This window comes from Akebia trifoliata, chromosome 13 (genome assembly GCF_017979445.1).
Source record: "Akebia trifoliata isolate Shusen 1 chromosome 13, ASM1797944v1, whole genome shotgun sequence".
NCBI classification, from domain to species: Eukaryota; Viridiplantae; Streptophyta; class Magnoliopsida; order Ranunculales; family Lardizabalaceae; genus Akebia; species Akebia trifoliata.
The window spans coordinates 5,614,800-5,627,660 of NC_141387.1; the positions used below are offsets into that span (position 1 = coordinate 5,614,800).

General features: G+C 35.0%; 2 protein-coding genes across 2 annotated transcripts; one reads left to right on the forward strand and one right to left on the reverse strand.

Moving 5' to 3' along the window:
* Positions 1 to 782: 782 nt before the first annotated feature.
* Positions 783 to 9,343, forward strand: LOC147387521 (Cyclophilin-like peptidyl-prolyl cis-trans isomerase family protein). Its single transcript, XM_086421359.1, has 12 exons — positions 783 to 1,044; positions 4,150 to 4,410; positions 4,493 to 4,582; positions 5,323 to 5,418; positions 5,857 to 5,964; positions 6,128 to 6,177; positions 6,661 to 6,763; positions 7,140 to 7,193; positions 8,247 to 8,405; positions 8,504 to 8,626; positions 8,740 to 8,789; positions 8,956 to 9,343. The coding sequence occupies exons 1-12, from the start codon at positions 853 to 855 to the stop codon at positions 9,065 to 9,067; spliced, it is 1,398 nt and encodes a 465-aa protein (XP_086277485.1). The 5' UTR covers positions 783 to 852; the 3' UTR covers positions 9,068 to 9,343.
* Positions 9,344 to 9,528: 185 nt separating this feature from the next.
* LOC147387522 (alpha/beta-Hydrolases superfamily protein) lies at positions 9,529 to 10,700 on the reverse strand. Its single transcript, XM_086421360.1, has one exon. The coding sequence runs from the start codon at positions 10,639 to 10,641 to the stop codon at positions 9,682 to 9,684; it is 960 nt and encodes a 319-aa protein (XP_086277486.1). The 5' UTR covers positions 10,642 to 10,700; the 3' UTR covers positions 9,529 to 9,681.
* Between the last annotated feature and the right edge of the window lie 2,161 nt (positions 10,701 to 12,861).

Here is a 12,861-nt window from a genome sequence, read left to right on the forward strand (position 1 = left end):
CCCCTTATTGGTTGAGGTTGTGGATTTAAGTCAAGTTTATCCGTACCAAATTAAATAAATTAATATTATATATATTAAAAACTTGGTTTACAAAAGGACAAATTTCAAGATATTTTGGAAAACAAGTCAAAACAATAATGAATCTTTATTAGATTGAGAAATATTCCAGAAACATGTATTAAATGTTATATTTTTAAATTATATTGGAATCATTTATGTATTATATTTTTGTTAATCAATATTTCTTTCGACTTAAATTTTTATGTAAACTCATGAATGTATATTTCGAATCATACTCGAATTAATCCCTAAATATATATATATTGAAAAAATTATTGAAAGAGGATTAAATATTTTTACATTTATAAAAAATATATATATTTTTTAAATTACAAAAAACGAATTAAGTTGTTCATAGTGTCTTAATAAGTAGTTGGACGGTCCAGCATCTTAATAACTTACTTTAACATCGCCAACAATTTAATTTCTATTTAAAATTCTCGGTGGTCTAGCGAGTTATTAAAATGCTTTTAATGATTTAATTTATTTTTGATAATTTAAAAAAAAATAGTTTTTTTATTATAAATAATAAAATATTTAACTCCCTTTTGGTAATTTTCCCTTTAGTTTTAAGCTCCGAATAGGTAACTATGATCTCCAATAAGACTATGTATAAATTGTATATAAAATAAACTATAAGGGTTATCCGGTAATTTGTGCAAGAATCCAGGGGTCTTTAAGTCGTTATATTTTCCTCGACCGTACAAAAAGAAATCGAAAGGTTCCCGATAGGCTTTGGATGAGAGTGAGACCACCCGCCAAAACCACTGCAACTCCAAGCTTCCACCTTTCATGGCGTTCTCCTTATCTTCCGCCATTGTCTCTCACAGAGATTCTCTTCGTCACACACTTCTGCCCACTTTTCGAAGACATGCGTCCCTTCCAACTCACTCTGCATTTCGTTTGAAACGAATGAGGAGACAAGACTCAGCAAGAATCTTTCGCCTCCAAATTCGCTGCATTTCTACTAAGAGCCCTTCAAATGTATGTTCAATTCTCCTCAATTAATTTCTATCTTTCGAGTTTTGGCTAAACTTTATGGGTTTTGATCTTTACTTAGTTTAGTTTGAGATCAAATGCTTGTTCGTTTGCCAATTTAAATTACAATTCTAGTTGTAATTTGGCTGCATTTGGAGAAATTTCTATAATTTTCTCTTTTGTAGAATCAAAATGGTTTAGATTGCATAATGGAGAAAGTTGTTCTTGTTGGCGGCCCAAATTTTTTTCGACTTGAAGATATAGCTGCTATGGGCATTACAACTTTTACTTATTACACCCCAATTAAAAATAAAGAAAATAAGTAAATGGATGAACATAACTAAAAGTTGGGGTGCCAATAGGAGCTCTCTTGTGGTTTTATTTTTTTGCTAATTTTCTATTTTTTGGATTTAAGATTTTATACGAGCCTAATCATAATTGTTAACAACTAATGAAATAGTTCTAGCTTGTGTGATAATGTCTTTTAATGTTGGTTATCAATATATATATATATAATATATATATATATATATATATGGGTCAGGTTCAAGGGCCATGTGAGAAAACATGTAAGAAAACTTTCGTTTTTCAAAATAAGGGTTAGAGGTTTTGGATTGAGCTGATTTTTTGCAAGGATGGTCACTATGATGAGAAGATCATCCTCACAAAAAATCAGCTCAATCAGAAATTTCTAAATCCATCAAAAGTGATTTACAAATTAGTGATAAAAATTGAAAAAAAATCGACGGTCCACATTCTAAATCACTTTTAATGGGGTTAGAAGTTTCAGATTGGGCTGATTTTTTTTTTTTGGATAATCTTCCCATCATAGAGATCATCCTCACAAAAAATCAGCTCAATCCAAAATTTCTAACCCATATTTTAAAATTTTATTTACCGCCGAAAGTTTTCTTACATGTTTTCTCACATGGCCCTTGAACCTGACCCTATATATATATATATATATATATATATATATATTATATATATATATATATGAACAGCGTTCCTAAGACTCATATTGGGACTCACATTGCGACACACCGTTTTGTCTTATATGGGCAAAAATATTTGGAATGGGCTGATTTTTTGTGAGGATGATCTCTATGGTGAGGAGATCATCCTTGCCAAAAATCAGCTCATTATGAAACTTCTAGACCGTCCAATTTTTGTTGAAAAATTATAGACCGTCCAATTTTTGTAAATCAATTTTGATGGGGTTAGAAGTTTTGGAATGGGATGATTTTTTGCCAGGATGATCCCCTCATCACAGAGATCATCCTCACAAAAAATCAGCCCATTCCAAATATTTTTGCCCATATAAGACAAAACGGTGTGTCGCAATGTGAGTCCCAATATGAGTCTTAGGAACGCTGTTCATATATATATATATTTGGAATGGGCTGATTTTTGGTGATGACGATCTCCTCACCATAGAGATCATCCTCACCAAAAATCAGCCCATTCCAAAACCTCTAACCTATGTTTTGAAAAATGTTTTGCCAAAATGTTTGTTGCTGAACATTTCCCTATATATATATATATATATATTATATATATATATATATATATATATGTATATATATATTTTGTAATGTTGAGAAAGAATCTTTGTAATGTTTGAACTTTGAATGGTGTGTATTAATCTTTAACTGGGGTGTAATAACTAAAATATGGGGTGCCAATAGCAGCTCTCTAAAGATTGACAATGAGTTAGCTGACATCATATATACATGAACACAACATAGAGAACAAATCCATGCTTATAGAGTAGTCACATTTCGATGTGCTCCAAACGATTCCCGTTACTAGATTCTGTGATGACCGAGGTTTAAAATCACGTTTGTAGGCAATGTCTTGATTGGGAGGATAATCAGACCGTCTTGACTTAGATATTCCATAATATTCTCAAAAGGAAAATGCTGAAATGACTTCTTTTGACATTGTGCTGAGATGTTGGTGTATAGAGAACAATTGATTTTTTTTTTCTTGTATCTCGAGGAAAAATTATATGGTTATCTGTATATTGCCACGTCAGCTCAGTGTTGAGTGCAGTGTCGAAGGAAGTCAGTTTAGAATGGCTCTTCTCGAAAATTCAATGCAAATGGACTCCTTTTTCTACACTTCTAAGTATTATACTAGGATGATACTGACTTAACAGCCCCAAAACTATAATATGATGAGGTTTTGATGGACCAGCATTCTCCTCTGAATATTTTGATATTATGGGTGAAAGAAGACTGATCAGTTTTCAGTAAACAACTTTTCATTGTAAGATTGTAGTGATTACACTTGTAAAAGTGATTAACTGGAATCAGAAACGTAGTACATGTTGAGTTTAGTCCCACATCGCACACTCATTGCCTTGTCTCTCGCCTTATAAGCTCCCGGGCCTCTCCACTCATTGCGAATTGGTTTTGAGTTGGACCCCCAAATTTATCAGTACACACTTTGTTAACCAACCAACTACTCCAAAAGACTGATCTGTTGGAGAGGGGGAGAACTATTAATATAAGAGGGTCATGGGGCTTAACTGGGGTATGAGTGGAGGAAAATATACACTCAACACACTTAAAGGTTGTATTTTTATATCGAAACATAGTATACTGTGGTATATATTTCACAGTCCACTTGGTCCATTCCAAGCATGTAGAGGTTGAAAACATGCCATGAACTGTGAGGCATCAGTGATAGGTGACCTACAGTATTTTGTGCCATGATACTGAATACCACCTCATGACTAGGCTGCTGCCTAGCTTTTAACCGATCTCTTACAATGTTGTTGTCATAACTTGGTTGGTGGTATGGGCTATTTTTATTTTTTCTTCTTCTAAAATTATTAGACCTATTCTGATTCAAGCATATATGGCTCATATTTGGTGCAAAAACATCACACTGATACCAAGTTGTCTCGATCTCAATATTACATGTAAAATGCACAATCTCTAGCAAAATAGGCGGATTCATGGTTCTAGTTTTGATGATTATTTGCATTGCTTATGTTAATTCAGTCTGATCTCAGATTTATCATCCTAGGGTAGCATTCACGGTCCCGCATCACCAAAGCTTGAGAAACAGATTTTCCAATGTTGATTTCTTCTTTGGATGCAGGAATCTTCAGACCCTTTTGATTTTCTGTTGGCATCTTCCTTCTCAATGTTGTCCCATGGAATGAAGAGACTGGAAAACACACTTGCTGTTGTCCTGATTTTCATTCAGATTTCTTCTCCGTTACCTTTGTTCGATTGGAACCCATGGTTAATTTCTCCTGCAAGGGCAGTGCTTTATTCGCCGGACACCAAAGTCCCAAGAACTGGGGAACTTGCTTTGAGAAGAGCAATACCAGCAAACACGAACATGAAAACTATACAGGTTAATTGATTTCTCTGTATGCTAATATAAGTAAAGCTATGACTGTAATAGGTGTGTTGGATGTCTTACTTTTTCTTTTTAGGATTCTCTGGAGGACATCTCGTACCTGCTGAGGATACCACAGAGAAAGCCTTTTGGTACAATGGAGGGTAATGTTAAGAAAGCTATAAAGGTATTGTTCTTTTTTGTTTCTCTTGCTTCTGATGTTTGATTTCTCCTATAAATAGCAACTAGAGTTTGCCTGTGCCAATCCTCTTTGGGTTAAAGGAGGAAAAGACGAAAGATAGTAAAATTAGAGGGGTATTATTGAAAGGGGGGGGGGGGGAGGTAAGACAATAAAGTTAAAGGGGGGAGAAGAGGAAAAACAATAAAGTGGGGTTGTGTGGACCCTACTCCTTTGTCTCAATCTTTATACCTCATAAAATTATAGCAGAGTGGGGTCCACCGTTGTGTTTTGTGATATTGATGGTTGAAAAATAACTGGCTCAACAAGTGAGCTTCGAGGTTGGTTAGTTGGATGATTTTGTTGAAGAACCAAACTCAATTGAATTCTAACACATATCAGTTAGTACAATGTTTATCCATTAAGTATTGATCCTCATCATTGAGTGAGTTTTGTAACATATCTTTAGTGGGTTATTTTTATGCGAGGTACACATATACACAAAAGATAATCTTTTTTTTTTTAATGATATAAAGATAATCTTTTGTTAGTTAAAATTTCTCACTTTGAGAGAATATTCAACATGTAACTCCTATTCTACTTGCTCCCATGTCTCTAGGTCTTCTATTTTGTTCCTCTTTAGGAATATGGGTCTACCTTAGGTGTGTAAATTCCCATATCTGTTCTTTATCTAAATTGTTTATATTTACTAACTGTTGGTTTTAAATTTTTGTTTTTTTCTCTTTCAGATTGCGAAGGATGGGAAGGAATCCATCTTGGGTAGCATACCAACAGATATGAGGGAAAAGGGTTCGGTGTTGTATGTCTCTCTTTTAGATGGGAAGGTACAACCTTACAATGAAGCAAAATAATCAAGTTCCTACTTTGTTTACATATCTTGATTTGAAGAAAGAAATCTAATGTTGAAAGGAAACCATAGATATCTAGGATAGACTCGAATAAAATCCAGTTTGAAGTTCATTCAGTACCTATGAGGGATAGTGGCAGCAATGCTATTCAAACCCTGTTTACAGGGAGACAAATAAGTTCTTTTGTTGTTTGTGCTGCTCTCAGATGAAAATTTTTCTTGCTCACAAAACATATGCTCTTGGGGTTTTAAATCTCACTTTATATCTTTCACAGTTACCAGTTATGTAATTGTTTATAAGTCTCTTATTATCATAAAACATCATGGAAAACTTTTTTCCTTCAGTTAATGTGAACTTACAGTGAAAGAATCTAAGGTCTATAGAAATAATCTCAGTTACCTTTTGGTTTTCCAGGGTGGATTGCAAAGCCTTCTTGAATCGATAAAGGATAAGGACCCAGATAAAGTATCCGTAGGTCTTGCATCCACACTGGATACTGTTGCGGAGCTGGAACTGTTACAGGTAAAGACCATCTGAAAAAATTACATTGAATTAGATAAACCATACGGCATGGAATTGTATTGGCATTGATTTCGCTAAACTGTCGTCAATTATTTACAATATTATGCATTCATTAGCTACTTAATTTCTGATAAGAATCAGGTGCAAACTTTTGGAATGTCAGGCTCCAGGGTTGTCATTTTTGTTGCCTCAACAATACTTGAAATATCCAAGGTATTACTTAAATCTTTAAATTTTTTCGAAAATATTTCATTTATAATTCAAGAGAGTTACTATTTCACACCAACTTTTGCTAATGCCACACCAACTGTGTGCAATTCTTTAGTGATTTACATAAGAATTGGTGTGGCATTAGTAAAAGTTGGTGTGGCAATACCAGCTCTCTTATTTAATTATAGGTACCATAGATGTATCTATGTCCCGTCTGGTAGTTCATGAACATATTTAAGTTTTGCCACCCAAATATGGCACTGAGCATAGTTAGGGCGTTATTTCTTCAACAAAGTTCAAAATTGATCTTTTTTTTTAGTAGCCGTAATGAGGGGTGATAGTAATTTATTATGAAACCCACTGTTCTATGTAGAAAATAAAGCATGCACAATTAATTGATCTGGCAAATATTCCCATTTATGTTGCCTAAAATTATAAACCAGACCATTTTTTATTGGAATAGTAAAATTTTCATGTGATTTGTAGGCTTACGGGAAGAGGAACTGTTGAATTCACCATTGAGAAAGGAGATGGTTCAACCTTTTCTCCAGTTGGTGGAGAGGAACCAAAAAGCCTTGCCACCATTCAGGTTTGCTAACACTCACATGATTCTAGAAGGATCAATTTATGACTTGTAAGCTTTTGTGGTTTTATTCTACTGTGTCATAAACTGTTTTTTCACATCTAAGGACCTTAATACATGATGTTATTGATAGCCAAGGAAGTGTTGGCCTTCACGAACTGGTGCTTGAACCACTACTATAAAATTTTAACATTAGCTCTTGATACCCTTTGACGTAAGTTTTTGGGCAAAACTACCTAAGAGGTGACCAACTGATTAATAGTCCAGATGGATGCCTTGGTGGCCAGTGTGGTACTCAAGATGTATTTTGACCATTTACCCTTGCATCTTCTTTGGATATTGATTTCCATATTTTTTTTTCACTTAATTAACATGGTTTCAGGTTGTTATTGATGGGTATTCAGCGCCATTGACAGCGGGGAATTTTGCAAAACTGGTAAGGTAGTTGAACCTCACTTGAGCCTTGTGAATTTGTATGTTTGGATCTTTCATTTGTAATTTTAAAATTTTAATTATACTACATAACAAAATATCATGCTGCTTAGGTTCAAATCTCGTTGAACCACCTTCACGTTGACAACCAACCACCTTGCTTGCCAAGCAAAAAAAAAAAGTTAAAATTTTTTTACTAGTTTCTGCCAAACAAGAACCAACTCTTATTTGCAAAAATCTGTGGTTTAGTGTCTTGGTTATTGTTGTAGGTTCCAGTAATTCGTACCCTTGGTTGAGGAGATCAATCTCCTTTTCAATGAAATTTTACTTATCAATAAAAAAAGATTCAGATTTTTCTCTGAAATTACATTTTCTACCTCTAAATGGGCTTAATACTTAAAGAACAATATCTCAATGGGTAAATTACACTTTCACCCCCTATGGAAATAATTCTATGTTGACCCCCTAATGTTTTGACAAGTGCACTTGCCTCCCCCATAGTAATGTAACAGGCTCACTTGCACCTTTTCCGTCAATTAAACAGTTAAAATGCGATTTTTTACTTTTTGTAAATACTATTTTACCCTTCTTTAAAATATAATTCTTTGTCATTAACAAAAATATCTTTGTGAAAAAATGGGTTCATGTGTGAGAGTGAGAATGTTTAGAGGGGGCACTTTTTTTTTTTTTTTAATTTATTTTTTTCAATGAAAAAAAAAAAAAAGACAAAATAAGAGGGTAAAATAGTAAAATGAAATCCAAAGATTATCAACGTTTGTCATAGGGGAGGTAAGTGCAATTGTCAAAACTTTAGGGGGTGGACATAGAATTATGCCAAACCATAGGTGGTCAAAGTGTAATTTATCCTATCTCAATTGATCAAATTAACCATCTGGACGATCTGGTGTCCTTTATGAGTTCCAAACACCGACATTGGTCCCTAGGTCACAAATTCGTTCATTAAATCTCACTTTGTTGTTGAATTTGAGCATATTATCATTGGATTACAAGATTCATTTAATATTCGCCTAGAAAATGAAAGAACAATCTCTTTCAGGTGGTTGATGGGGCATATAATGGGGTAAAACTCAACTGTACCGACCAAGCCGTTCTTTCAGACGATGGGCTCGGGAAGAACAATGGTTATAGTGCCCCATTAGAAATAATGCCAGCTGGACAATTTGAGCCATTGTACAAAACACCACTAAGTGTTCAGGTTAGTTTGTGCTGTCTTCCTTCCAATGATTTATCGATACTCTCAAGAACTGTTTTTTAGCAACTGATAGTTCACTTTTTTCTTTCCTTGTATGGAAGGATGGGGAGTTGCCTGTGCTTCCATTATCTGTTTATGGAGCAGTTTCCATGGCCCACAGTGAAGTCTCCGAGGAGTACTCGTCACCATTTCAGTTTTTCTTTTATCTCTACGATAAGAGAAATGTAAGTAAAATATTACACTGACCTTTTGATGTTACTTTTATATATTAGAATTGTTTTACAATTCCTGGACTTTCTAGTAATTTAATGAACATGGCCTAATCTTTATTCGACAGGCTGGCTTAGGAGGGCTGTCTTTTGATGAAGGCCAATTTTCTGTTTTTGGGTACGTTTTTAAATCTTTGATAGATATTAGAGAACCTTTTCTGTTTGTTTCTATTCGTAAGTTTGTGTTCCCAATTACTTGCATACTTTTGATCATCTTTTTTTTACTTGATTTGGGTTCAGATAATATGATTCCGTTCTCTTACATACAAATGTTTCATGTACAGATACACAACTGCTGGGAGAGAAGTACTTTCACAGATAAAAACAGGAGATTTGATACGATCAGCAAATCTAGTGGAAGGTCGAGAACGTCTCATATTCCCAGATGAGAAATGATCTCTTTGACTACAGATTTGGGTCTTTATTCCATTGTTGCTCTTAGGATGGCATGGAACCAATTTCCTTTATATCTATTGCTGTCAAATTCCTTCTTTTTTCACATTGTAACAGTAGATCAAAGGTCTCTAGAGTTAAAACTACTGCAGAAAGATTGAGTACTTGGCCAAGAAAGGGGACAGCGTTGTCATTGTTTTATGTTGTACTTGAGCACTGAGAGTTCAATTTTTGCCATATTTCCAATAAGTGATGTTCTAAACACCTATCTTATGTTCTCTAGATGCACTAATGGGGTTGCACCTGCCCAAGTTTATATCCTTATGTTCCCATTTTTTGATCAAGAAACTGAAACTATAGTCTACTCTTGAAGGATGAAGTCAGCCCCATCACACAAATACTCTCAAAATGCTAATTAAATCAGAATTTAACATAGAATCCCAAGTGCATTGGCTCAAAATAGATGTGCAAAGTCTTTCATTGTAATTCTTTCAAAGAAACATGAAGACAAAGAACTGCAACAGCAGATATCCAACTAGAAATTTTAGATTTTTAGTTATATTCTAAAGTTGAAAAAACTAACAAAACAATACAAAGTACTCAATAATTTAGGTAATCTAGTCAACTTCTCCACACTTCTGATTCAACCAGGACAAGATATCGTGACGAACAATCTCAATATTTTCTTCAGTCTCTCCAAACAACAGTGAATGCATCATCCCCTCGTAAATTTTTATAGTCTTGTCCTCACTCTTTGCCGCTTCATACAGAGATCTACTCACATCGGGATCCGTAACAACATCAGCACTCCCATGTAACACAATAAATGGAAGACTCACCTCACATAAGCTACTGTTTAGATAATCAGTAATTCTCAAGAGCTCCAAAACAGTACCCAATCTTGGTTTCCCCTGATATCTCAGGGGATTCATCCCCGCTATAATCTTCTTCACTGGGACCTTAACTGATTTTTCCAAAAGGTCGCCAGTAGGTACGATTGGTGAAGTCGGCAAGAATTTCGCTAAAAAGGTGAGAATTTCCGGAATTGGCCATCTGGGTTTCACATTATCAGAGATTTTACACATTGGGGCGGCCAAGATTGCACCTTTCCAAGCATTGGGATCTCTAAAATGGATTAAAAGGCAAATCGCTCCGCCCATCGATTCTCCGTAGAGAAACGAAGGCAATCCTTGAAATTCAGGATTATGTTTGATCGAATTGAAGAAGGAGAAGCAATCATCGACGACGAGGTCAACATTGGGGACGAATGCTTTGAGGCCTTCAGAGAGGCCATGACCTTGAAGGTCTAGGGCAAAGGAGGCGAAACCCATTTGAGCGAGGAAGATTGGGGTGGACTGGAAGGTCCAGCTGATGTCGTTGCCGTAGCCGTGGATCATACAGATGATGCCACGTGGAGGGGAGGAGAGGGGAAGCCATGATCTGGTGAAGAGGGAGAGGCCTCTAGGAGAGGTGTAAAAGGATTTGGAGGCACGGATGCCTTGGGATTTGTAGAAAACTTCCTCTGTTTCAGGTTTGTTTCCCCAAAAATGGAGGCGTTTTGGGGGGTTTTCTTCCATCCCAAATGTTTGGAGGAGATGATTTGTGTGATTGGAGGGAGAGACTTTGCCTTCGGTTTCGTGACGGGGATGATTCGGTTGGGTTTGGGACTTTGGGTTGGTTGGTTTCGTTGACCACTACGGGTGCATATTGATCGGGTCAAACTGAGAACTGAATCAAATCAAGGCATTTTGGATTGGTTTGACCCGATGTTTTAACTCATTGGTTTGGTTCAGATTTACATTTTTAAAAAACCAATTGATTAGGTTCGGTTCTCGATCCAAGGAACCCTAAAATCGAACCAAATTCATTATATATATACATATTTATTTAATAAATACAATTAAATATAACAAAAAAAAAAAAAAAAGAAGAGTTTTTACTATTTGTTTTTTTTTTTTGTATTTTAACAAATTTAATCACCAATTTGAGTGGTCTAAATGACATGGTCCTAACCATCTTATGACTTTTAATTTTAGAAAAATCACCCATGTTATTAAATAGATACTTGAGATTATAGGAATATTCATATTATATTGTGAATGTTATTATTTTTGTTGTGCCTTTTGATTGAAATCATTGAAGGTTATGAGATTTTTAATCATAAGATTTGATAATTGATGTCTTGATATCTATGTTTAGGAGATACAAGAATCAAATTAAAGTTGGTTTGATTCCAAAGGTAGTCAGTTCGGTTCCTATTCTGCATTTATAGGACCGATCAAGTTTGATTCTATTATAATTTTACCCCTAACCCAAACCAAATCGAACCATGTGCACTCCTATTGACCACCACAACTAAGCCATCATTAATACTGCTCTTGGACTAGGTCTAGACTCGATTGTTGTAAAGGAACTTTTACGGTTGTTTCCTTCTTATTCAGTTTAAGTAGGGTGTGTTTTTATAGAAAATCACATTTTTCAATTTTTTTTATTGGTTTTGTCCATCCAAAAATCCAGTAAAGTGTAGAGTGCGGTTTTACTTTCCCACCTATACCTAAAAAAATGAAATCCACCCAAAAATTCCATCATAAATAAAATTCATAATTTATTGTTATTCTTCTCCACTACCATTGTTGCAACTGTAACCGTCACCATTGTCAATGTCGACCACTCTGCTCCTCTTCACCCTCTGCTTCTTCTTCGCCTCTACCCCTTGCTTTGCCCTCTATTCTTTTTTGTCTTTGCTCCTTGCTTCACCCCTTTCTTCTTCTTCTTTCTCCTCTTCACTTTGCCTTTCATCGTCCACACTCCCACTCTCTTTTTTCCTCTCATTCTATTTTTTTTACTTATTTTTTCTTATAGTAATAACCAAACACCAAATAAATTATTTTTCCACATGCTCATTTTCCCCAATTCTATAATTTTCATGGAAAATGAAAATTCATGCAATCAAACAAACCTCAAAGATTTGTTTGCTTGGCAGGGAATTCAATTTTATGAAAAATTATAATATAAAAAAATAACATGGAAAATGACTACCAATGTTTGATTGCATCTAGGAAAAGAGAGTTGGTTTTAGTAAAGTTTTAAACTTGTTGAATCAATTTTAAATTTTGTTGAACCAACGAGCATCGAGCACAATGGCCAAGGCATCCCTCCAAAAAGGGAGGAGTCTTGAGTTCAAGCCCTCTCGTTGGCCACTCATAAGGTTTATCCTTGCTTACAAAGTATGTGTGGTTTGTGGGGTATTACATGTACTTAGGGGATTTGGGCGAGATATGATACTCTAAGAGACCTGTTGCCTCGTTCTTGTTAGTCAAGTCTCAAGTTCGGAACCTGTCATAAAAAATAAAAAAAACAATAATTAATTTGGCTGACATGACTTTACTTGATGGGGACGGTTCATGAGACATAAGTAAAAAACAATGATTTTTCAAAATATGGGTTAGAAGTTTTGGATTGAGCTGATTTTTAGTGAGGATGATATCTATGATGAGATGATCATCCTCACAAAAAATCAGACCAATCTGAACATTCTAACCCCATTAAAAGTGATTTTGAATGTGGACCATCAATTTTTTACCAATAATTAGCAATTACTTTTGATGGATTTTGAAGTTTTAGATTAGGCTGATTTTTTGTAAGGATGATCTTCTCATCATAGAGAGATCATCCTCACAAAAAATCAGCTCAATCCGAAACTTCTAACCCATATTTTGAAAAATGATTGTTTTTACATATGATTTTACTTATGTCCCAAGAACCGCCCCCTTACTTGATTGGATTTGGAGGTGATT

Coding starts and splice junctions, on each gene's coding strand:
- LOC147387521 (XM_086421359.1), top strand. CDS start 853: ATGGCGTTCTCCTTATCTTCCGCCATTGTCTCTCACAGAGATTCTCTT. Junction 8,406..8,503: donor AAACACCACTAAGTGTTCAG/GTTAGTTTGTGC, acceptor CTTGTATGGAAG/GATGGGGAGTTGCCTGTGCT. Junction 8,627..8,739: donor ATCTCTACGATAAGAGAAAT/GTAAGTAAAATA, acceptor TTTATTCGACAG/GCTGGCTTAGGAGGGCTGTC.
- LOC147387522 (XM_086421360.1), bottom strand. CDS start 10,641: ATGGAAGAAAACCCCCCAAAACGCCTCCATTTTTGGGGAAACAAACCT.